Source organism: Tachypleus tridentatus, chromosome 13, assembly GCF_004210375.1.
Source record: "Tachypleus tridentatus isolate NWPU-2018 chromosome 13, ASM421037v1, whole genome shotgun sequence".
In the NCBI taxonomy this organism is placed as follows: Eukaryota; Metazoa; Arthropoda; class Merostomata; order Xiphosura; family Limulidae; genus Tachypleus; species Tachypleus tridentatus.
In genome coordinates this window covers 218,112,786-218,137,736 of record NC_134837.1, presented here as the reverse complement: position 1 = coordinate 218,137,736, position 24,951 = coordinate 218,112,786, and the positions used below count along the sequence as shown (strand labels likewise).

General features: G+C 33.8%; 1 protein-coding gene across 9 annotated transcripts in view; it reads left to right on the top strand.

Moving 5' to 3' along the window:
* The window catches only part of LOC143240151 (protein IMPACT-like), a 39,674-nt gene extending 16,509 nt beyond the window's left edge, over positions 1 to 23,165 (top strand). For all 9 annotated transcript variants that reach the window (XM_076482115.1, XM_076482114.1, XM_076482116.1 and 6 more), the window contains 5 exons: positions 3,987 to 4,108; positions 6,846 to 6,919; positions 17,438 to 17,528; positions 17,753 to 17,887; positions 21,388 to 23,165. In XM_076482115.1, the coding sequence (XP_076338230.1) occupies positions 3,987 to 4,108; positions 6,846 to 6,919; positions 17,438 to 17,528; positions 17,753 to 17,887; positions 21,388 to 21,432 (467 nt within the window). In that variant the 3' untranslated portion in view covers positions 21,433 to 23,165. The remainder of the gene's footprint in view (positions 1 to 3,986; positions 4,109 to 6,845; positions 6,920 to 17,437; positions 17,529 to 17,752; positions 17,888 to 21,387) is intronic.
* The last annotated feature ends 1,786 nt before the right edge of the window (positions 23,166 to 24,951 follow it).

Here is a 24,951-nt window from a genome sequence, read left to right as displayed (position 1 = left end):
CAGGCTGTTGTCCTGTCTTTCTCTAAGCCTGGGAAGAATCCCAAGATTCCTTCAAACTACCATCCAGTTGCTGTGACGAGCTGTCTCTTTAAAACCTTAGAGAGGATGGTTGATGCTCGTCTTGTTTGGTTCCTTGAATCAAACAACCTTCTCTTGCCCACCCAGTGTGGGCTCCGATGACAGCAGTCCATCATGGACCACATAATTTGACTTGAAACATCAATCAGAGAAGCCTTTTTCAAACGACAACATCTTGTATCAATATTCTTTGACATTGAGAAGGCTTATGGTACAACATGGAGGTATGGCATTTTGGGTTACGTGGCCATTTGGTCATTTTTATTAAAAAAGTTTTTAATGGACAGGAGATTCGTGTGGGTTCGACACTTTCTTGTTCTTTTCTCTGGGAGGGCTGTGTTTTGAGTGTCACACTTTTCATATAATGCCATCACTGAACAACTACCTCTCACTGTTGCAAACAGGCTCTATGTTGACGACTTTTACATCTCATATTATTCGTGGAACATAAAGTATATTGAGCAGCAGCTATAGACTGCCCTCAATTATTTACTGAAGTGAACCACAGCAAAATGGCTTTAACTTTTCTCTCTCTAAAACCATTTGCATGCATTTTTGTGGCCAATGGGGTATTCATCCTGGTCCTGAACCTTGTATCAGTGAAGTTGTGCTGCCTGTGGTTCCTGAGACAAAGTTCTTGGGGCTTATCTTTGACTGTAAGCTGACCTTTATACCACACATGAAGCAGCTATGGGTCAAATGTTCAAGAGAACTGAAAATCCTCCATGTCCTGTCTTCCACCATTTGGGGAGCAGATCGATATTCTGTGCTAAAGATATGTTGTCTCTTATTCGATTGAAACTAGTATGGATCACTTGTCTGTGGCTCTGCCAGGACCTCAGCCTTAAAGATGCTGGACCCCATTTATCATCAAGGACTTTGGCTCTGCACTGGGGCTTTCTGCACTTCCTCAGTTCAAAGCTCATACAGAGAGTCCCATGAATCTTGTTTGCACCTCCACCATTTGCAACTGTCTTTACTATAAGCTTTGAAACTTTGTTCCTTACTAAAGCATCCCCCCCCTGGGGTTGTTTTCCATCGTCGGTGGGCCATACTTTTTCAGAACAGACAATCTGCCATTGCTCCTATTGGCCTTTGTTTCCAGGTGCATTTGGATAATTTGGGTCTGTCTTTTGATTACATTGCTCTCTCCACTGGTCAGCCCATCCCACCATGGTTTATTACAGTCTTCATATGTGACCTGTCTTTAAGTCATTTGAGAAAAGCATACATTTCCAATTGAAAATACTGTCTGTTATTTGCTGAACATTTTTCAAACCATCCTTCTATTCCTATTTATACAGATGGTTAAAAATCAGATGACTGTGTGGGCCACGCAATGGTGTTTTTGTGGTTCAGTGGTTGTGCACAGAATTCCTTCTACAGCTTCTGTGTTCACTGCTGAACTGTATGCCATTTCTCTTGCCCTGGATCACATAGAAGCTAAGCAGTACTCAAACTGCACTATTTATACTGACTCACTTAGTTCTCTACTGGCCCTGGAATCGCTTCACATTGGTTTATACAGTGTTTTCTCTGATATTTAAAACTGACTGACCCATTTCTCTTTAACATCTACTTCTATCCAGTTTTTCTGAATACCAGGCTACATTGGTATTTATGGGAACAAGCTCACTGACATTGCAGCTAAATCTATCTGCTCTGGCACGATCACCACTGTGCCTATTCCATATGTGGACTATGGTCCTGTATTTAAGACTTGGCTCCATGCCAGCTGGCAGTCGACTTGGAATGAGCAACGCGACAACAAGTTTTTTGAAATAAAACCCTCAATTGGAATTTGGCTGTCTTGCTTCTGTAAGGATTGGAAAGAGGAAGTTGTTTCAACTAGACTACACATTGGTCACAATTTTTTAACTCATTATTTTCTTTTATCTGGAACTCATGCACCAGTGTGTAGTCTGTGTAACACTCAGATCACAACAGGCCACATTTTACTTTCTTGCCGTTGTTACGACTCTCAACGACGGCACCATTTTAAACATGTTCTGTGGCAAAGTTTGTCTATAATATTAGACAGTGTTATTGGTGATGGTGACACTGTCCACCTTGGTAATGTTTTTAGATTTTTAAAGGCCATTAATTTTTTAATGCCATTTAAGTTTTTAATTTACACATTAGACCTTTATTTAATGTGGTTTCCTTTTAAGAATCACAGTGCATCTAGTTCAATTTGAAATTAGAAACTGACCATAACATAAAATAACTTGAAACAAAGACTGGAAAGGCCAACTTCAGGTAACTAATGCTGCTGTTTGAACTACTCATTAGTCATTCTGGTGAGTTATTATTAAAATTTTGCTACACATCTTTTAAAACTTTTTTCTTTCCTTTTTGAAAATGACCATAATATCAAATAAATCAGAACCAGGGCACGAAAGGCCAACTTCAGGTGACTTATGGTGGTTTTTATACTTAACTGTTATTCTTCCTGGCGAGTTATGATAATTACAATTATGCTACAGAAAGTCCTTTACAAGTTGTATTACTGTAGTTTTTCTTTTAACATCGTAGACTAGATGTAAACATTGGTTTTATGCTATTTATGTTTTTTTAAACTGTTTTATCTTAATTTCCTTTCATGAATTTTACTAAATTTACTTTAATTTTAACTTTTACTGGATGTTTGGCACAGATAGCCTAGTTGCTTTGTGTCATAAAACACTAAATCAACCAACCAACCAACCAACCAGCCTGTCCAAAAAAGGTGACTTGTGTTCACGAGAGTGCAGAGAAGTGTAAATGTCCACTCCTGCTCTAAGGTTGACTTCTGTCAAATCATGGGGGACCAATTTTCTATGTTTTGACACCTTTCCAAGCTGTTGCAGATGACGGGGAACCATTGAATGGGTTGAATTAAGCTTCTGTGCTAGTTTTTCAACTGTTACGGCATAATTTTCATCAAGTGCAGCCAGCAACAAGTCATCATTAAACTCAACAGGGAGACCTGAACGTGGCACATCACTTGAACTGCAGTCACCTGATCTGAACTTCTGAAACCATTGTCAACATTTTTTTTTATTGAGAGACTCTGCACCATAAAAACCTTAAATGTTTTTGTTGCACAATTGCCTTTTTTCAACTCGTAATGCATTATATACCTTTATATACCTCGTGCTTTTCAGTCACATCCATCTTCTTAAGGGTTTATTTGATTAATGATCTGAAAAAGTGGAGTTGGGTTAGTTTGTTTTATTTGTCTGAATATTTTTATACACATCCTACTACATTTTAATTACTAAAGTCTTCTGCAAAGATAGAAATGACGATACACTTTCTGTGTTAAATTTTCAGACATTACTTGTGGGATGATCTGATACATTTTTAATATAGGACATTAGAAATTCGTAGGTTGTTTTAAGTTTTTCCCAAAATCTATGATCATCATGATTTGACATACAAGGGTGAAATATGTGTTGCTCAATTTTTCAGTTTGTTCTACTATGGACCATTGATATATAGAAGAATAAAATAGAAAAAAAGAATTTAAATAAAACTGTTTGGAAGTATTGAGAATGTCAGAGTTCTACTGTTTTTATTTATTATTCACACTTACTGTTTTTTTAAGTTAAACTTCAAATTTGAAAAATACTTAGTGTCATCTTGAAGTTTGTGAGTTGTGTTTTACTTTTGACTGTTTTTATCCATATGTTGATATGTGTGTATTATTGTGGTTTTTCTTTCTTGTTGACTGAAATTTATTAATTATAAATATTATGCAAGCATGTGGGTTTTTTGTATTTTATGCTTGATGGAGAGAGCTCTGTTTTATGACATTTTGCAGCTGTTACTTTATGCTTTTGTTTGTGTAATTGAGTATTCATTCTTTATTGTTTACATAATCATGTAATCATATAATTTCTTTTAGTATGATTATATATGTATAGGTGGAAGTTCTCAACAGAGGTGGTCAGATTTTGAAACACCTCTTATCTACCACGGAGACACAATTGTTGACAGAAAAAGCACTTTCCAAGCTCATTTAGCTCCTGTAGTTTGTGTGGAACAGGTCATTATATTTTCTATTTTTATTACACTTGTCTAGTTTACCCAGATCTATATAACAATTGCTGTTGGGCAAGAAAATATTATTACATAAAGTAAAAGCGTCATTGTATGTACTTGGTTTTTTTGTACTATTTAAGGTAGAATTAAAAAAACAAGAATAATTTCTGTATGGCACAGTACTTTATGTATTTACTCTCATTACCAGGAATTAGAGGTTTTCTTTATAACACAGTCCTTTATGAAATATAACCATCTATAGATAGCTTTACTGTCATTACCAGGAATTAGAGATTTTCTTTATAACACAGTCCTTTTTGAAATATAACCATCTATAGATAGCTTTACTGTCATAAGCAGGAATTAGATATTTTCTTTATAACACAGTCCTTTATGAAATATAACCATCTATAGATAGCTTTACTGTCATTACCAGGAATTAGAGATTTTCTTTATAACACAGTCCTTTTTGAAATATAACCATCTATAGATAGCTTTACTGTCATAAGCAGGAATTAGATATTTTCTTTATAACACAGTCCTTTGTGAAATATAACCATCTATAGATAGCTTTACTGTCATAAGCAGGAATTAGAGATTTTCTTTATAACACAGTCCTTTTTGAAATATAACCATACATAGGTAGTTTTAGTGTCATAACCAGGAGCTGAAGGCTTATTGTGTGACACAATTCATCAAATATATTTACTCCAACAATAATTTTGTGATAACTTATACTTTGAAATATTGGATATATTCATTATTTTCAGGATATCTGAACATTGCAGATATATCGTATTTTGGTTATTACTTATCCTGTAACTGTTAGTTTTTTTTCGTACTAACTGTTTTATATCAGTAAGTGTTTTAAGTCAAATGCATTAATATTTTATCCAAGAAAAATACTTGTTTCTTCGTACAGATTAACTAAATAATCTCAAGATGATAAATGCAAGAACACAATGCCTACAGTTCTTTATGCTTGGTGATTTCAATCTTAAAGCTTTTGGATACATCTTAAAACCTTTTAATATGTGAAAGAAACTGTAAAAATTATTTTACCTTTGGCTAAAGTTGATCTTTCATTTATTGCTGATTATAAAATCAACTGTTAAGATTAAATATGGTAAGACTTATTCAATGAGTTATCCAGTCTAAGTGCTTTCTTCTCACACTGCTCCATCTTACCATGTCAAGTAGGTAAATATTATGTTTTCCTCCATCTAGTTCTAGTTGAGTATTGTTGTAAGATTTTTTTCTGGTTTGTTGTTGTGATTGAGTTTTGTTGTTTTGGTTGAGTATTGTTAACAAACTTTCTTAGTTAGTTTTCCTGGTTGAGCATTATGAAATATTTTTTTCCTAGTCTGTAGTTCCAGATTTTTTCCAGACATTATTTTTCATTGAAAACTTTTTTGCATATCTTTTTCAGTTGATTTCTCTGATTTATGTCTCAACCAGCTGTTCTTGTTGAATACTGTTGTAAGATTTATTCCAGTTGTTCACTTTGATGGTGTGAAAGTTGTTTCGTCTAAGTAGTAGCTTAAAAACTGTTGTAAGGTTTCAGGGATGACAAGAAAACCCACTTGTAGAGAAATATATATGTAAAAATTTTCTCAACCCAAATCAGCCATTTCACATATATATGTTGTAAGGTTTGATTCAGCCAGTTGTTCATTTTGATTGATGCTGTAAAAAGTTGTTTCATCTAAGTAATAGCTTAAATACTATTGTAAGATTTGTTTCAGCTAGTTTTCCAAGTTGAGTACTACTGTTATGTGTATATCAGAAAGCGTAATTATTCAAAATGATTGTCATCATTGTTCCTCAATAGGTGCTTGTTTATTTAAACAAGGTAGAGTGTTTAGTACTTCTTTAATGCTACTTTTTCCTTTATTCAATGGTAAATAATATCTGTAAATTCTTCTATTAATTCTATACATATAAGTTAAGGACAAGGGCCTGTTCATTCATCTTTGCTTTTCCATCCATCACACCAAACCATGAAATAAAAATAAAACACTGAAACCCAGCCCTTATCATTCATATATTAGTCAAGTCTTCTTTTAAACTCAGTTACCTGGATGTACTATATCTGAAATCCTGTTAGAAAAATAAACCTTTTTTTTTTTAACTGAAGATGACTCCTACCCTGCCAGAAGTTACATTTGTGTTCTATAATTTTATAGTTCTCACAGTTAAATATGATTATTCTTTTAGATGTAACTATTAAATGGTTAATTGTTGTTTTTTTTAACATTTTATTTCTTCTTGTTAAAATAGTTTTGGAAATAGTGAAATATTTTCAGTAAACCTTGTGGGAGAGAGAATAGAATTAATTTTGTTTTCATTTTAAAGAATGTTCTATACATGTTTTTGATCATCTTAAAGTTTTACAAGGTTGGGTAGCTTATATTAAAAATGTTACTATTATACTTTTTTGTTATCAATTAACATACAGTAGGCCACCATAAGGATGCACAAATTTTGGGTTCATAAATGCACCTGGGAAGTTTTAGATTTGGTTGAACCCTGATTTTCAGGACATCATGTTGTATATATGTGATTCATGACTTCAAACTCTCAAGCATAAATTCATCAGGTGTAATAAAGAGTTTTAATTTAAGATTTTAGCATTACTAAAATTGATTTTTTGGAAAACAATTTATGTAAGAAACCAGTGTGAGCAAATACTTTGTTGAGTTGGTTTTGTTCTTTTTTCTGATGATATATTAAAATTTCAGGTGCAACAAATCAAGACAATACTAATGGAAAACAGAAAAATAGCCAGTGCAACCCATAATATTCTGGCATACAGGTGAATAAAGTACTTTAGGTTTTATAACTTTTGTACTTAGAAAAAATTAAATTTAGAATAAAACAACAACACCAATACATGTTTAAGTCACAGTATTTAAGCTTTTTGTATTGGTGGGATGCTACTAATTAGAGCTGTTTGTTTTTTGTGTGTTTGTTTATGAATTTTGTGCAAAACTAATGGAGGGCTATCTGCACTAGCCATCCCTTATTTAGCAGTGTAAGACTTTTGGAAAGGCAGCTGGTCATTGCCACCTACTGTCAATTATTTAGCCCACTCTTGGGCTATTCTTTTACCAAGGAATAATGGAATTTATCATCACATTTTAATGCCCCCACTGCTGAAAGGGTCAACATGTTTGGTGTGATGGGGATTCAAACCCACAACCCTTGGATTATGAGCTGAGCATCTTAACCATGTGGCAATGCTTGGCAAGAGCTGAGTGATTAGGGATATTTGCTTATCAGTTAATAGATGGGCTCATTCACTTCACTTACACAGGTGGAGTGCACAAGCTATAACCTTTTACAGAAGCCATTCAACATGGTATGTTTATACATATATGTATATGCATATATTTGTATAGGTATAAAAATATGTATATGTACACACACACACACACACACACACACATTGGAAGAATTATCAATTATTCATTTTGTCTCACAATGCTAATTTAGTGATAGCTCATGGTAGCAAATAATAAATACCATGTACACAGCATACAAGGATGCTGAGAAAAATATGTAGATATGCAATCTTATACTATCTTATCTCATTTCACCCAGAACTATCTTGTTCTAAGCTCCTTTAATGGTTTTCTTATTTAAGCATTGCTTATTGTTTTCTGTTTTAGGTTGAATTTCATAAATTTGGAAGTTTGTCATCATGCTGTATTTGCTATACTTTACCAATATCTAGATTTTGTTAGTAATATATAATTTCTCTCAGTATGTTTACTTTATATGTCATTTTGGCTATACTTCATGACTATTCCATGGGTTCTGTGTCTGGTTTTGCTTAAAGCTCCACCTATCTTTTCTCCTTCCCTACTCTTTTGGATTATCCCTTATTGATTGCCTTGTCTTTTCTGGCCCTTGATATGCTGGGTTTCACTCCCATCTAATTGTTGTCCCTCGTAAATTGGAAGATTGAGATCCATCTTAGACTTGTAGTAGTTTAACTCTTATCTGAAGCCACTTTGTTTTACAATGGAGTCCTGCCTCTCTCTTCAGAAGTTTCCTTTGGGACTCTGGTTGACCATGTCATTGTGATTAAAATTCCTCTTTATATTCATACCACTCCAGTGTCTTGTTGTTTTCTGTGATTCATTAATGAGGGTTGCATCTTTCAGTTCTGGATGCTAGAATTTGGTCGTTTTTTTTTTTTTGGGGGGGCTCCATATGTTTTGTCGAGTGATATGCTATTTTGACCATCATATTGATTTGTTCGATCTTCAGACTTTCGTTTTTGTAGATGAGATGAATAGCTCCTTCTCACCTCTTCTTGTGCCATGTTGATATGCCATGACTGCTTACTTCTTTAGGAAGCTAATTGGGTGGAGTTTTTTGTTCAACTTACACCCACTCAATATTTTGTTCAATTGAGAGTTTTCTTCAATTATCATCTTCATTGGACCAAGATATCTGCACTTTGGCTTGGGGATATGAAGTAGACAATCTTAATAGCTATATGTTCTCCTTTTCTCATTGTATGAGCATTGTTATCTCTTTTGGAGATTTGGGCTTTCTTGGAAGCTGTCTTTCTCTTGAGTTAAGCTTCAATGAACCTTTTTCCAAAATCTCTTGGACTATCCCATTGCTCTTTCCCTCTGGGTTCAGGACAGACTTTGCATGGTGGCTTTACAGGGTTACTGATCATGGTGGGAGCTCCCTTTCCTCCACCTTGGCCAAAATCTTACCTGCTTCATGATGTTTCCTAGATAAGTCAGGGTTTTTTGTGTATTCTCAATAGATTTTTGGTCAATGGTCAATCAACATCTTGGAGCTTTTTGGTAATTCGTTGGGCTCTGTATTGTCTCTTCCCGATCCTGAGGGGATAAGTGGTTATGGTTCATTTATTCTATTACACTATCATTGGCTATATTACCTGACAAAGGGGAACCTTATTCAGATCTCTCTGTTTTCTAACTCTTGTTCTTCTTTACTCGGCCCATGATCATCAAATGGCAATCTGAGCTTGTCGTGTCCCCAGTGTCATGAATCTGGTAGCCAGTCATATACCAACTCAACTAGGTTCTTCCCTGAGAGTAATCCTTTTTTTCATGGGTATTTTGGTAACACATAGATGTACTTGTCACTTGCTTAATCACCATTGTTCCTTCCTTTTAGTCTCCAATTTCACATCCGTTGGTTCTGGGAATAGATCCCTTAAATACAGTTTGAAGGGTCTTCACCAAATGCTTACCTGCTGATCACACTTCACTCTAGGGATTTTTTCCTTATCCAGATCACTCCTTGTCATCCTCTGCTTGTTGCTTCATATTGGCCAGCTCAGATGGGTTCCTTTTGCTCCGGCCATTTACTGAAACAACAAACTTTGCTCCTTTTTCTGTCCTGTTCATTTTTTGACAGCTGCAACCTGATGTTTTTTATCCCAATATTTCATCTTTCTGTGTGACTTTTGTCTGGTCTTGTGTCTCAGCCCAGGGACTTGCCCCTAGCATAGCATCTTTCGTTGCTACTACCACTTAACCTTACTTCTTGTCTGTTCACCAGAGGCATTGGTTTACCTTTAGACTTTGGACTATTTGCTGTGGCTTCTGTCATTCTATTCTTCATCTGTCCCAATTCTTCATTGGTTGTTTGACCAGGGTTTGTCCGTGTGAACTGATGGTCATCATAGGGCTGGCCTGTCAAACACCTTCCATTTTTCCCATTTCCTGAAATCCTTCTTTCCACCCATTATTTCCCTCCTTTTCTGTTCCTTTTATCTGGTCTGTGTATCACATCCCTTTTTTTTTCCATTTTTGGATCTTGTTGTTTTTCATGCCCTATCTGGTTCACCCTTGGAAACCATTTCAATGTTCCTTTTACCCATCAGTCTTCTTGCCTCCTCCTACTTGTTTACAGGATGTTTATGCTATTAATATTTTCCACATCCCTTACCATTCCTCTTTTTCTCCTGTTTCCTTCCTTTCTATTTGCTACTGTATTCTCCTTGGATTCAAATTAATTTCTTTGTCCAGATCATTCCCTGCTATGTTATGTGGCTTGCAATGCCTGCTTTTATAGTTTTCATTCCTGTCTGTTTATTTGTGGTATCCCTCTGTTTCCTGTGATTTTTCAGCTGTTACTCTCACTGGTTACTTTCATCAATTCACACAATTTTTGTATTCTGACTGGTCCATGTGAAATCACTATCTGCTCAATGTTTCTTCACACCAAATTTGTCATGTGACTATATCTTTGGCCTATCAAATCTGACAGCCTTTGCAAGATATTGTTCAAGCTGAGATATGTGGACACCTTCCAATATGCTCATTACACATTCAATGCATGACCTGGCTGTGTCTTCTTTGGGCAGGTATTATCTTCCTCCTGTGGCAATTCTACACATGTCTGTTTGCCTTTGGCTGGGATAAGTTGACATTATTATTAGATCATTTTTCACTACATTCTACCACATTTCAGGATCCCACATAGTAATGGTTATTTTCTGGTCAGGTATGCTTCGTATTTATGTTAATAGCATTAATTCTGTATATTTTTATATTGCTTGCTGTTGAGATAGGGTGTTTCTATAAGACTATCAACAGTTTTTCTGGTGGTATATTCATATATGTGTGTGTGTATGTGTATTTTTAAATAAAATGTTTATTGCTTTTTATGGAAAGGATTGGCACTCATGGTCTGAAGCAGATAGGGACTGCTGCCTATCCCAAGTGGCCCATGATTCTTATAATAGGGAGTTTCTGTTTTTCAAAACAGTGTAATGCAGAAATCCATTGCACTGTCTCCATTATGTTGTTTTACTGGAATTCCCATTGTGAAACTCCCCCCTCTCTCTTCTAGGGAAGCAAGAAGGTTTCATACTGAGCATGTTTTGCATGACCAACATAATTAAAAATATATAAATTATGAGTACCTACTTGGAGTAAAGAGGGTTATCATCATTATACTCATTGAAGTACCAGTCAATGACAAATTATTCACAATTCAAGGCATTACCACCAAATGTTTTCTGCCCATGTTGAATGCACTTGAGATAAACATTCATGTCCCAAGGTGCTTTCCCCAGATATTTTCTGTTTGGACAGACTACACTTGGCCGTATCATTAGTACTGAAGGAACTTCCCTCTGGTTTTGTAAGGGAAGGCTACACTAATTGATTCTATATCTCATGCAAAGTATTTCCACAGGATTTTTCTGCCTCGTTATATTACACTTGGCATGATCTGTCATATGCCAAGGTGCTTTCCTTGGATGTTTTTTGCTTGGGCAGACTACACTTGGTAATAATATTATGTATCCAGGGTGCTTCCTTTGGATGCCTTTCTCCAGATGAACTGCATTTGTTGATCTCAAAATCTTATACAAGGTTCATCAACTGTTGTTTTCACCTTGTATACCACAATTGGTATAAAATATTGTATCCTAAGTCGATTCCCTTGGATGTTTTCTGCCTGGGCAGACATCACCTGGACTATTCATTCATGGTTCTTCAGCTTTAGCCACTTATAGCCATTTTGTGTTTCTTGGGCACCTTATTATGACTCACTATCAATATATTTGGTACTAGGTCTTGTTACTTGTTTGGACAGACTACCACAGGCATGTTGACAATGAAAGGGTTCAAACAATCCACATTATCACTTGTTTATCTGTAGACATTTTTTTCTCTGGATGTTGTTGCCTGGAAAGACTGCACTTGTTGATTATGCAGTTTCTTCTACAAAGCAATTCCAATGGATGTTTTCTGCCTGAATGGGCTGTACTTGTTTTAATCTAATTTTACCCAAGGAATTGCCTATGACACATAATGTGAGCCAGTTGCCTGTTACTAAATATCTTGGTGTCTGCTTATTCATTTCCACTTGTTTTGGTATTCTGAATTTGATTACTGGGTGAAGAGCATGATTTTGCATACCCATGCTAGTGGGGTGGTTACTTTCTACTTCCTTCACTGGCCCTTCCATTTGTACTGTGTGGGACTCTTGCTGTGGGTGAGAGGAGGTAAGACCGTTTTGGAAGTTAACATTTTCTTTCCACCCATTCTCCCCACAGATCTGCTGGTTTATCTGATATGTAACTGCCAATTCTTGAAAGTGAGGTTTGTTCTTGAATAGTAGAGTGAGCTAGCTGCACTACTATAGATGGTGCAACATGATTGGTGGATAATGATCACATGATCACTACACGTTCTAAAGGAAAAAGGGTGTAAATTGAAGGGTATAAAAGAGTGGTGTTTTAGAACAAAGCTTTTAGTAATACTTGTAAGATAGACCAGGATCAAGATAGCTGTGGGTGAGAAATATATTTTCAGTATAAGAAAATGTTAACTTTAAGATGTTCTAAAAGTTCTGAAAATATAAATTTTTATTCTTCAAATAGACATCACCCTGTACTGGAAAAAGAATGTTGACTCTTAACTGAGAAGTTTCACTTTGTGTAATATGTACAAGTCTGTTGTACACAAAAAACTAGACACATTACAAAAGTGTTTGCACTCAAGATATGTCTATAAATGACATCGGTCTGACTTCATCATTATATTGTGATGTTACTTTTTGTTTAAAAATTAGTCATAATTTTTTTTAAAGATAACTTGAACATTTCTGATTTGGTGAATAAATGGACCAACTAAATACTGCTATGCCTTTGTCATTATGTTGTTTTTAAAATATATATTAATCTCATGCTGATTTTCTGCAAACTTAATAAAGGATAATGATGTTTTTATTTGAAACATGTTGAGATTAGAAATACTTAAGCAGCCAGTTAGCCGTTTGGATTACGTACATTGTTTGAAAAAGGTAAAAACAGTATTCAATAACGAGATAAATCATCAGGATATTTTTTTAGTTGCCTTAGAAACACTGCAACTCAATAAAATTGTAGTTGTGTCTGTTGAAAAGTAAAAGCTCCATATTACAAAAAAAGAAGAACCAAGCATCAACAAAATACATTTATTAAGCTATCTCCAGTCATGTGAATTTGTTTTTCACACTGTGTTTATGTGTGTGTGTGTGTATATATGTATGTATGCACACACACACACACATTGCTGGTCAAAATCTTAAGGCCAATGAACATAAAGAAAAAATATGCATTTTGCATTGTTAGACTCAACCACTTATTTGAGTAGAGCTTTGAAAGATGAAAATAAGAAAAGGGAAAATAATAATAAAAAACCTTTTAGCATACAATAGGAAAAATGTGAACACTATGAAATTAGCCTAAATACTAGCTGGTCAAAAGTAAAAATCCATACTGAAATGAAGCATTAACTGGTAAACACATAATGAAATTTAGTCATTTGTGTTCAAGCATTAGCATTGTCAACATCTCCCACTGACATCTCCTGTGTTACATTGGGTAAAAACATGGCAAAGGCTAAAAAGTTGACAGAGTTTGAACATGGCAGAATTGTCGAACTGCAAAAGCAAGGTCTCTCTCAACATGCCATTGCTGGTGAGATTTGGCATAGTAAAACTGCTGTTGCAAATTTCTTAAGAGATGCTGAGGGATACGAAACGAGAATTTCAAGTGGTCAGCCCAAGAAAACTTCGCCTGTGTTGAGCAGGAGTATTCGACAGGTTGTCTGGCAAGACACCAGCCAATCGTCAAACCAGATTAAGGCTCTTACGGATGCAGAATGCAGTTCAAGAACAATGAGATAGCATCTACGAGAGAAAGGCTTTTAAAAACTGTAAACGTTTTCAAACACCATGCCTCCTTCCACACCACAAAACAGCTCATTTAAACTTTGCTGAGAAGTACCAAACATGGGATGTAGTAAAGTGGAAGGTTTTGTTCTCTGATGAGAAAAAATTTAACCTGGATGGCCCAGATGGCTTCCAACGTTACTGGCACAATAAGGATATCCCACCTGAGACATTTTATACACGACACAGTGGAGGAGGTTTCATCATGATCCGGGGTGCTTTCTCCTTCCATGGAACAATGGAGCTTCAGGTTATATAGGGTCATCAAACAGCAGCTGGTTACATTGGCATGTTGGAGAGAGCATCTTTATTGACTGAAAGCCCTTGCTTTTGTGGAAATGACTGGATCTTTTGAGCAGAACAACGCTGCAATCTACAGTGCTCACAAGACAAAGGAATTTTTCATGGTGAATAACGCGATTCTTTTGGACCATCCAGCATGTTAGCTCGAACTGAACCTCATTGAAAATATTTGGGGGTGGATGGCAAAGGAAGTCTATAGAAATGGATGTCAATTCCAAACAGTGCATGATCTTCATGAAGCCATCTTCACCACTTGGAATAACATGCCAGTCAGCCTTCTTCAAACGTTTATATTGACCATGCCAAAGCGAATGTTTGCAGTTATTCGCAATGACTGCCATGCAACTCACTACTGAGACCTCTTGTTGGGCATTTTCTTCCCTGTTTAGGACTTCTTTTTGGTATGGTCTTAAACTTTTGACCAGCTGGTATTTAGGTTAATTTCATAGTGTTCACATTTTTCCTATTGTATGCTAAAAGTTTTTTTATTTTCCCTTTTCTTATTTTCATCTTTCAAAGCTCTACTCAAATAAGTGGTTCAGTCTAACAATGCAAAATGCAGATTTTTTCTTTATGTTCATTGGTCTTAAGCTTTTGGCCAGCAGTGTATATATTCTAATGTCTAGGTAAACCACTTGTTTTTTTGTTTGCAGTTCAGTTTGCCTCTTATCTGTATAGGCTTACCTTACTCTTATATCATTTGATGTTTTCTCAATGAAGAAAATTTTGTAGCTTTTAAATAGATATAATTTAACACACAAAAACTTTCACAATTCACAGATGAAAAGGAACTGAGAGAAATAGTTACAGAAACTATAAAAAAAACTTTAAACACACACACACTACTGTTGTGTGATAGTATAAATCATGCTCTATCAATCATTTTTAAACTAATTATAACTTTGTGCATAACAGTAAATGTGATGACAATATTCAATATGTATAGTTGGAATAATCAAAAACTAAGTGATCTGAAACTCTAATTTTGATTAGTTGATTATTTTATGACAGTTGATTTAATTGTAATTTTGATTGATTATTAGAATATTGTACAACAATATTAATCAGAAACAATAATTTTGTTTAATTTACGAGACATTGACTGATGGAGTTGCTGCTCATAGTAATTCAGTTTATATACATATATTATTAAATGGTCCAGTTCACTCATTAATATCCCTATTCTTTTCATTCTCAGAGTGAAAATACTTAACCAAATTGCATAAAATTTTGTAAAAGTGGTTATAATGGTATTTAGTTTTTGCAGGAAAAAATTTCATTAAGTATGATTTTTAGTATTTTAATCTTTCAGTTATATCTTCCACCCGTGGCCCAGGGTAGCATAATCTAACTCTTTTCTCCCTGTTTGCACAACAGACTATTCTATCCACATGCCATGTCATGGAATCACCTGTAAGTTCATAATCCATATCCTTCTATATTTCTTTTGTTTTCCCTCCCTCCAACAGTTCCTCATCTACATAAGCCAAGAGCTGAAACTGTTGCTCAACAGAATGGAGTCTTTACAATTAAGTTCACTACTTTTAACCCTAATACTACCCTTTTGACTTCCTGAATGTCATTGTTAGTCTTAGCTGATGCCTCCCTTGCATGTAAAAACTTAAGCTCCTTTTGAAGTCCTGCTGTCTTTTCCTACAATTTATACTTCTATTTATTTATTTCCTCAACTGTACTTAAGACAGCCTCCAACCTGGAAACTATATATATATAAATTGAACATCTTCACTACTAGCTTCCTTAAAAGTGCATAGTAGTCTAGAGTTTCTAATTAAAACCAATTCATTGCACATATCACACTTAACCCCAAACCAGTTTTAATTATTGTATTATTTGTAAAATTAAACATTCAATACTGTGATTAAATATCAGTACCCTTTTGTTAACAGTGCTAAGCCTAAGTTCAACAATTAACTAGTTTTAGATTGTGTTTGTTAAATAAAACAATGTGTTTAATTTGTTTTACAATTTCACTGTAAGTTGAACAATAACTAACCCTAAAAGTCTGTTACATGTACTAAGCCTAATCTAATGTTATACTACTAAAATCTAAATCAAAAGCTTATGCCTACTATTCTAGTCCCCATTCTAAATGAAATCTAATTATTTTTTGTGTGCAATTCTGATTTCTAAAGATAAAAATAATAATACTAAATAACATTAAAAATCCACAATATTACAAGAACTAAGCTTTCTAACATGGAGGCCTGGCATGGCCAAGTGTGTTAAGGCATGCGACTCGTAATCTGAGGGTCGCGGGTTCACATCCCCGTCGTGTTAAACATGCTCGCCCTCCCAACCGTGGGGGCATTATAATGTGACGGTCAATCCCACTATTCGTTGGTAAAAGAGTAGCCCAAGAGTTGGCAGTGGGTGGTGATGACTGGCTGCCTTCCCTCTAGTCTTACACTGCTAAATTAGGGACGGCTAGCACAGATAGCCCTCGAGAAGCTTTGTGCAAAATTCAAAAAACAAACAAATTCTAACATGGAATTATAACAAAGTGTAATCTAATGTTATACTACAAGTTACACAACTTAAATCTAAATTAAAAGCTTATACCCACTATTTTAGTCACCAAAGTACTTAATTTTTGTTACTTCCAATTTTTAAAGATAAAAAAACAGCAAATAACATTAAAAATCTACAATATTATCAGCACTTAGCTTTCTAAGGTCTTCACTTTTCAGATAGTGTCCTCTATACCAGTTTTAGTATTGTGGCTGTAGAAAAGCATCTGAAAAGTAATTTCATAGCTGTTTGTAAATGTTCCAACATCATTAAAAAATTCTTACCCTTGAACAAGTTGGCACCTCATGATAAAGAGCAGGATGTCTATATTATACAGTGCTAAACCTATAAAAAAGTGAACATGATAAACCTTCAATGAATTTAGATACAAGACTCATAAAATATAGGGATGTTAAAAATGGTCAAACAAATAGTGCAGAATCTTGATTGCCAAGTTAATGAGAAATCAGACAAAATAATACACAAAACTAGTTTGATATTCTGTGCTTTAAAGCAACTTGAAACTTCCATCATACAGTAAGCTGTATTTTGTTTTTTTCACAAACAAAAGTTTTATTGAAAAGGGGACATGAAAGTGTTGAAACTTGCTTTAATATAAAGTCCTTTTTCTCTAATATCGAATCTACATTTTAGATTACCTGTTTCTGTGTATTTACCTACTACTGTAATATTATATTCTTCAGAAATAATAAAAATAGATTCATACACAGAGGTAATATAACTTTAAGTTACAACATTTGATTAATTCTTTATTTAGAATATACATTGAAGATAAAAAGAGTTTTCACCAAGATTGTGATGATGATGGAGAGACTCATGCAGGATCTCGACTACTTCATTTACTGGAGGTAAGTTTTAAAATATGTGAATGTTTAATAGTAAAGAACACCTGCAGTTGGTGAAGCAATGTATAAGGAAGTATCAGAGTAGACCCTTTCTCATGTTTTACAAAAATATTTGTTCATTTAGAGTTTTAAATTTATTATTTACACAGATTGAGGATAAGAAACTACAGTTCAGTTTCATGAAGGTCTTATGATAACAGATAAAAACTACTACTCTGTTCATACAGATCCTTGGAGCACAGAATATTGTGGTAATAGTTTCTCGATGGTATGGAGGCATTCATCTTGGTCCAGATCGTTTTAAGCATATCAACAATGCTGCAAGAAACGTTCTCCAACTTTGTGGCTATATAACTGACCAGGTACGTGCAGGCTTGAATATGCAGTCAAGTTACTGTGTTTGTACTCATAAATCGAGAAGTGGATACTTCTAGTGCAAATTTCTATAAAAATTGTTTTGTTATAGCATAGTGTTAGTGTTTTTTTATTGAGAAATTTAATCTTATTTTATCAAATATGATATAATTTAGCACAAATTTACCTTTCTGAGCTGTTATATGTAATAAAGAACACAATGACTATGTAATGGAGCAACTGTGGGTGAACTGTCAGTCTGTAAGTCATACAGTATAACCCAGTATTACCTTCCCTATTTTAGGCTTTAACTTCAGTGAGTAGCATTATCCTATAAAATGGCAACTGTTGGAGAAAAGGCCTAACATGATGGATCATTTTGGGTGGACCAATTCTATGGCCTTCACATTTGTCAGACATCAGTCCACTGGACTTCTTTTTTTGAAGATATGTTAAGGATATTGTGTTTTGCACACCTATAGCAAACATCACAACTGAAGACCAGGGTAATGGATGTCATCACCACTGTAACTGTTGACTTGTTGCATTGAACATGTACTAAAATCAAATATTGGTTAGATGTGAAGAGAGCTACTAATGGTGTGTATGTAGAAGTCTTCAAACATGTCAAAAAAACTGTTTGGGTTGGGATACAGTATGTTGAAATCTGTGTGGTTGTATTTTTTTGGTTATTTAATTATTAAATTTTAAAATAGAAAATAATTTTGGGCCACCCTGTATTGATTAGTAAGTATATATGAAATTACTTTAATACAATTTAATCACTGAGTAGGAATACGTAAATTAGACAGCCTTATAATGTTTTACTACTGAGGAGGAACATATGGATTACATAGTTTAACACAATTCTGTTATGGAGCAGATATATATAAACTTACGTCTGATAGATTTTTGCTACTGGGTTCAAACATGTGAACTGGGCAGTTTGATAGGGTTTCATTAATGGATTGGAGCATATGAAGGAGGTAATTGGATGGGATTCTGTTACTGAGTAGGCATTCATAATTTAGTTTATTATAATGATAATAAAGAAGACAGAAGGTGCCTGTGGGAAATAATAATAACTGAAATGGCACGATCCATTTTAAACTGTATGCAAAGAAATATTAATATCCCAGAAACTTGCCAAAGTAAATCAGAATTATGTGGTTCACCCTGTTATATTTATGAAAGACATGAACTACACCTCTTAAAAATAGTTTTGATATTTTTGGACTGTGATGCATATGGAGAATGATGCTAATCATCCAACAGCGAAACTTAAGATATGATGTAGAGATGTAAAGAGTTAGGATGATAAGAAATGTAATGGACATTTTTCAAAAGAGAAAGCTGAGTTACTTTGGAGATACTTTAAAACAGAAATATACGTAAAGACACATGTGGTAAGTAAATGGCCAGCAACACAGAGGAAGGCATGGATAATGTCAGAGGATGTACTCACGTGGGCTTGAAACAATGTTGAATTGCAGCAAAGGATAAAAAAAAAAAAAAAGTGAAAGGGAATGAATTTTAATCTCTGCAGAAGAAAATGCACTGACTGATTTACAGATTGTAATACTAAATATGGATTAAAATGTGTATGAATACTGTTAAGTTCTTTAAAGTTGGAGTCACATGAAATAATTGACTAGTATTACAGTTTATAAGAAAACAGAAATATTCAATATATTTGATTATGTAGCCAAGTTAATGTCTTTAAAAAGATGTAGTTTACACAGTTTTCAAACTTTGCTACTATATGTTTCATGAACACCCAAGAGCTGAGTGTGTTTTAATGATTTATGTGCTCAGCTGTGAATCTAAGTGTTCATAGCTTGGTTACTGCAGAATGATGCTATACACTTTAGAACATTTTTTGGTACCAGTTGATGAGAAAAGGCACATTTTATAATATATATTTTGGCTGATTTATTTAACTGTTTTTAAAATGTTTGACTCCTGTGTTTAATGTAGATTAGAATATTATTGAGGAATGCATTAAGACAGTATTTAACCTTTTTGGTCATGGGACTTTTGACAAAGTGTTCATCACTTTTTCAGAGCAGTATTCTTGACTGATAGGTACTGGATAGAGAAGTAGACAAATGTATATTTGAATATAATTATTAATTTTATGTTGTTATGAATTCAGAACATTATATGTTAGTTTAAATACTTATGTGGAGCTTTATTAATTATTGGAATCCCATAACAGAGAAACTGCACTGATAGAAAAAAATAAACAAAATATGCCTTATACATCCTCCATAGGAAATTTTACAGTTGCCTTATGTATGATAAGAAGCAACGAGACATTTGACAGAGCTTATTGGTCTGTTGGGAATTGTATACCAGTGTTAGTTGGTATGCTTTCAACCAGATGGCTGCATATTGAATGATAGTTTCTAAACAGCTCTATGAAACAGTTAAGTATAGCATCCTTGGTTACACTGCACTAGCTAAGCATTGTTATTGACAGTGTTGTTACTAGCTAAAGATTTATTTAACAATTGGTGCTGTAAGTACAAACTTTAGTTTCTTACTATAGCAAGAAACTATGCATTACTAGCCCCAGCTTCATTATGTTCTATGTTGCTGGAAGAAACTTTTCCATCTTCTTCTGCACTGTTCATAACATTTTCATCTTGTTTTGCAATGTTATTGTGACAGTTAGTAAAAAATGTTTGCTGCTGCTTCAATAATCAATGAAAGTTTGTGCTCATATGAGTAGTTGCCTTCTGCCTAGCTAACTTGTTACCAATGCTGCGATCAACAAATACTTTGATTTTATGTTTGTAAGGGTAAAAAAATTTTAAAATTACATTTTGGATGCCTTTCTTATTCAACTGAAAATTCATCTGCATCTTCAAAGTTTGAAATGTCATTTATGATAACTAAATTAGTCCCCCTACATGAAATGATAGCTGTGCAGTTGGTAACATTCATTTGCATATTAATAGCTCTGAGATTCCATATTACTTAGATTTTCTTATATTTGACTTGTATCCATTCCTTAAACTGCTGGTACACTTTTAACCAAAATACATCTGTGGATAAAAGAAAAGTGATCAAAGTGTTAATTTTGTGCTTGTACAAGCAGTGTTAAGAATGCTGTAATGTGTCAGTGGCACAAAATTTGATTTTTCAAAGTAAAAGTCTATTTATACTCAGAAAGCAAATTCTACAATCTGTGACTCTTAAAATATATGAAACTCACATTTTCAAAGTTGAACAAATATAGTTGCCTTTTCCTCCAATTGGTTGTGAAAAAATCATACAATACAAGCATATATACTAAGTCTTTCACTAGCGTCATGTTAAGAGCCTTAAAGTATTTTGAACTTATTTCTTGTGCACATTTGAAGTTTTGTAATCTACTGACTTTAGCTTGTTATTTAAACCAAGTTGTGTTCTGTATGCAGTAATCACAAAATTGTTTTGTTTAATAATACTCAATGTTTATGTATTTTTCATTCATAAAAGTTGTATGTTTCTCCTATTGTAGAAAAGAGGAGCTGACCCCAAAGGGAAAAAGAAAAAAACAAGATGAGTGGTCACACACACACACAGGACTTTTAACATTGGAAGTAAATGACATAAACTCTAAATAAATATATTCTTAATATAACTTTTTATGGTTTTGTTATATATTAAGGAAAAACTTGTATCTCATCCTGTGTGGACATTTATTGGAATGGTTTATTCTGCAGTATTTTAATAACTACAAGCTGATATACTGATTTCATACATGGGAAGGACATAGTAGGGTGCCAAAGGATGGTCATATCCAAAAGTAAGCATCCCTTTTGTTGTTTCATGGGGTGTTCTAAGAGTACATACCAGAAAGTCTGTAAAGTTATAAGGGGACATATACAGACTTTTGTAATAGAATGGTTTAGGTGTATATATGATTAATAATAACATGGCAGTAGGATAATTAAACTTCAAATGCAGTCTGGATGAATAAATATGGAAAACATGCAATAATCCTCTATTCAGATATTTTCTGCACATTTCACATTTCAAACTACTTTGATAGTACACTGATAAACATAGCATAAAAATGTGACTAATAATTCATATTATGTAAGTTCTTACTTTTACAAGGCAGTATTAAAAAACTAGGATTTCCCCTAGTGTGAGATCTGTGACATTTGATCACGTTACCTCTTTCAGAAATTGTCATTAGTATTGTTTATAACCAAGAGAAAGCTACTGTCTTCTTTTATCAATTGATGTATTATATTACATTGTTTTCTGTAAAAAGAATTCTAAGTTTTGATTCTGATGGGAAGCATATTGATGAGATTAGTTAAATTCCTAATGCCTCTTGTTACATAGTTAAAAACCCAGAACTGCAACAGTTATGGGACAATGTCTGCTTTTGGAATTTTATTATTGTCTGTTCTTTGAAGTATTATTTTATTAGATAAAAAAATTATTTAGTGCATTACTACAATTATAATTAAAAGTAGAATTAAGTGTTATAGACAACTGACAAAAAATGAAAGACTTGGGTAAGAACTTTTTTTACTCTTCATGTGTATTTTTTATTATAAAAGTAACTGAAATGTAAAAAAGGGAACTTTTTGTATTAGTTAAGGTTAGATTAGGTGAAATAGACAATATTTAAATTTTTTACAAGGTACTCTTGTGAGTAGCTCCTGTGTAACATAATTCAGTAATATTAACTGTATATTTGCAAAAGTGATTTACAACTTATAATAGCATAAATAGTAATTAGACAGGCAGAGTTCAAAGGGGATAGAACTGTAAAATTTAAGTATCAATAAATGTATACTATTATGACTTTAAAGCTGTATAGAATAAATAAATGTAGTTTTATATTACAACTTATTCATTCTAGATAGAAAAGAAAATGTAGATGCATTTTGATTTGATGTTATGAAGTTGGTTAAAGTTAGGGTAATAACAGATAAAATATAAAGTTTTACTGAATAAAACATTTTGAAATTTGGTTAGGAGGTTTTAGTAATTATACAGAGAAATTTTAAGATTTCCAAGATGAAAAAAAAGTATTTTTAGTCTTAACATGAAAATCACTTAGCACTTGAGTAGCAAATACATCATTAAAAATCTAATGTCTATACAGAAGACTTTTAATGCCAACTAAAGGTCTCTACCAATTCTTTTTATGAAGATACACCATGTGCATTAAAAATTATTTCTTATGGAAACAGAGTACACTAGTAGTAACAAGCTTATTCAATTTGATCAAGTGCATGTAAGAGAGAGTTAATAAATAAATTCAGAAACAAATTCAACAGAATATCAAATATTAGCATTCTTTATTATAAAAGGTTTTTTTTTTTGTGTGCATGTATGTTTGGGTTGGGACAATATAGTTGTATTTAAAACTAGGGGAGTTTACATTATGTAACTCAAGCCATAACTTGACTTGCACAGAACTGTAGTTTCAAATGGTATGAGCTTTCTTTGTAGCCCAGTGGGTATTTTAATAACTTTATGGTTATTCAAGGAGGGTTAAGGAGAAAAATATTTTTAGAAAATCAAAACAAGGTTAACATCCCATTCTCTTAAGTTTTCAGGTGAACTTCAGGAAAATCAAAATAGAGGGCATGCTAGTTCTTGTATCTGTTCAGTTCTGAAATTATCAGTTACTTGGATGAGGAACACTTTTGGTACATTTGTCTAATAAGTGAAACATTTATATAATTTTTTCTAAAATCCCAAAAGCTAAATTTTCAGTTGTCATGTATGCTCCTCCCCCACTAAAAGATATGGAACTTTTGTTGACTTTTCTAATACTGGTAAGTCTGTTTTGTTCAATCTCTGTTGTAATGATCACTGCATTCAAACACACACACAGAATAACAAGGGTGCTTAAAAATAATTTTAGCTGGGCCCATATGTGTAGCAGAATTTATTTCATATTTAAAACGTTTCATATCCATTGCTTGAAGCACCAAGCAGACACACACTTAACACTAAAGAATGTATTCTAAAACAGGGCATGCCTTTTTTTTTGTGTTTGAAAAAAAAATTACAATGGCAGCAAACAAAAAAAGCACTTCTATCAAGGAGGACAACTCTGAAGACTGCAAGTGGAAGTTCTAAGCACTGCCCTTGGTTTCAAGTCTACATACTTTAAATCACTTAAGAAACTAAAGTTCCAATAGAAATGATTATACATGGCAATCATTATCAATAAAATATAACATTGTGCCTTTATTAGTTCGTCTGTAGGTGAAACTGGTAATGAATTAAAGGGGATTACATATGATGTGTCAAGGGTTAGGGTTACCTTATGATTTTTTAATATTACTCCATAACTGGAAGCTAACTGTGGTTTATACTGGGGCTCATATTGTACTTAAAGTTGTTGTGGTTATTATAAGCTACTTTAGAGTTATTAAAGTATTATTTCATACAATTCTTAAAGGCTTTTGGAGTAAAATGCTTTCTACTCATGACAATGTTTACATCATTCACAAGAGTTAATTGTGTTTCTATTATTTTAAGTTGGAAACAGAAAAAAAAATTACACTTTCATATTAGTGGGAGCCAAAGTGTAGAGAATTTTAAAACATTAAAAGTGTATGTTTCAGATGATGGGGCTGCTGGAAGGTAGATGTCTCTAATGGGGGGTCCTATCCCCAAATCCTGCATGTCTCTCCAGTTGACATATAACCGTCAAAACTGTACAGGAAGAACAGTGGAATGTATTAAATTCCTTTCTGTAGGTAACCTAAAACATTAGTTTTAATGAGTAGGTATGTGTAGCTGTAAAGACAATATAAAACATGAAACAGGGGCTGTCCAGTAACACTTTCCTCTGTCAAATCATGTTATACTGGTATTGCTGTTAACTGTGGGAAATTTAAAGTACTGTATGCTTCCATACAACATTTAAAAGCACAAAAGTGTTTGCTTGTTAAATTTGCAGGCAATGGAAAAATGCAACATACTGTGAGTAATGTGACAACAAAGTAAATATGGTTATGATTCAGTAACAGTGCAAACAAAATAATTCCTGACAAGAAGGAAGAGGTCTGTGCAGAACCTGACTCTCCATGATCCAAAACAT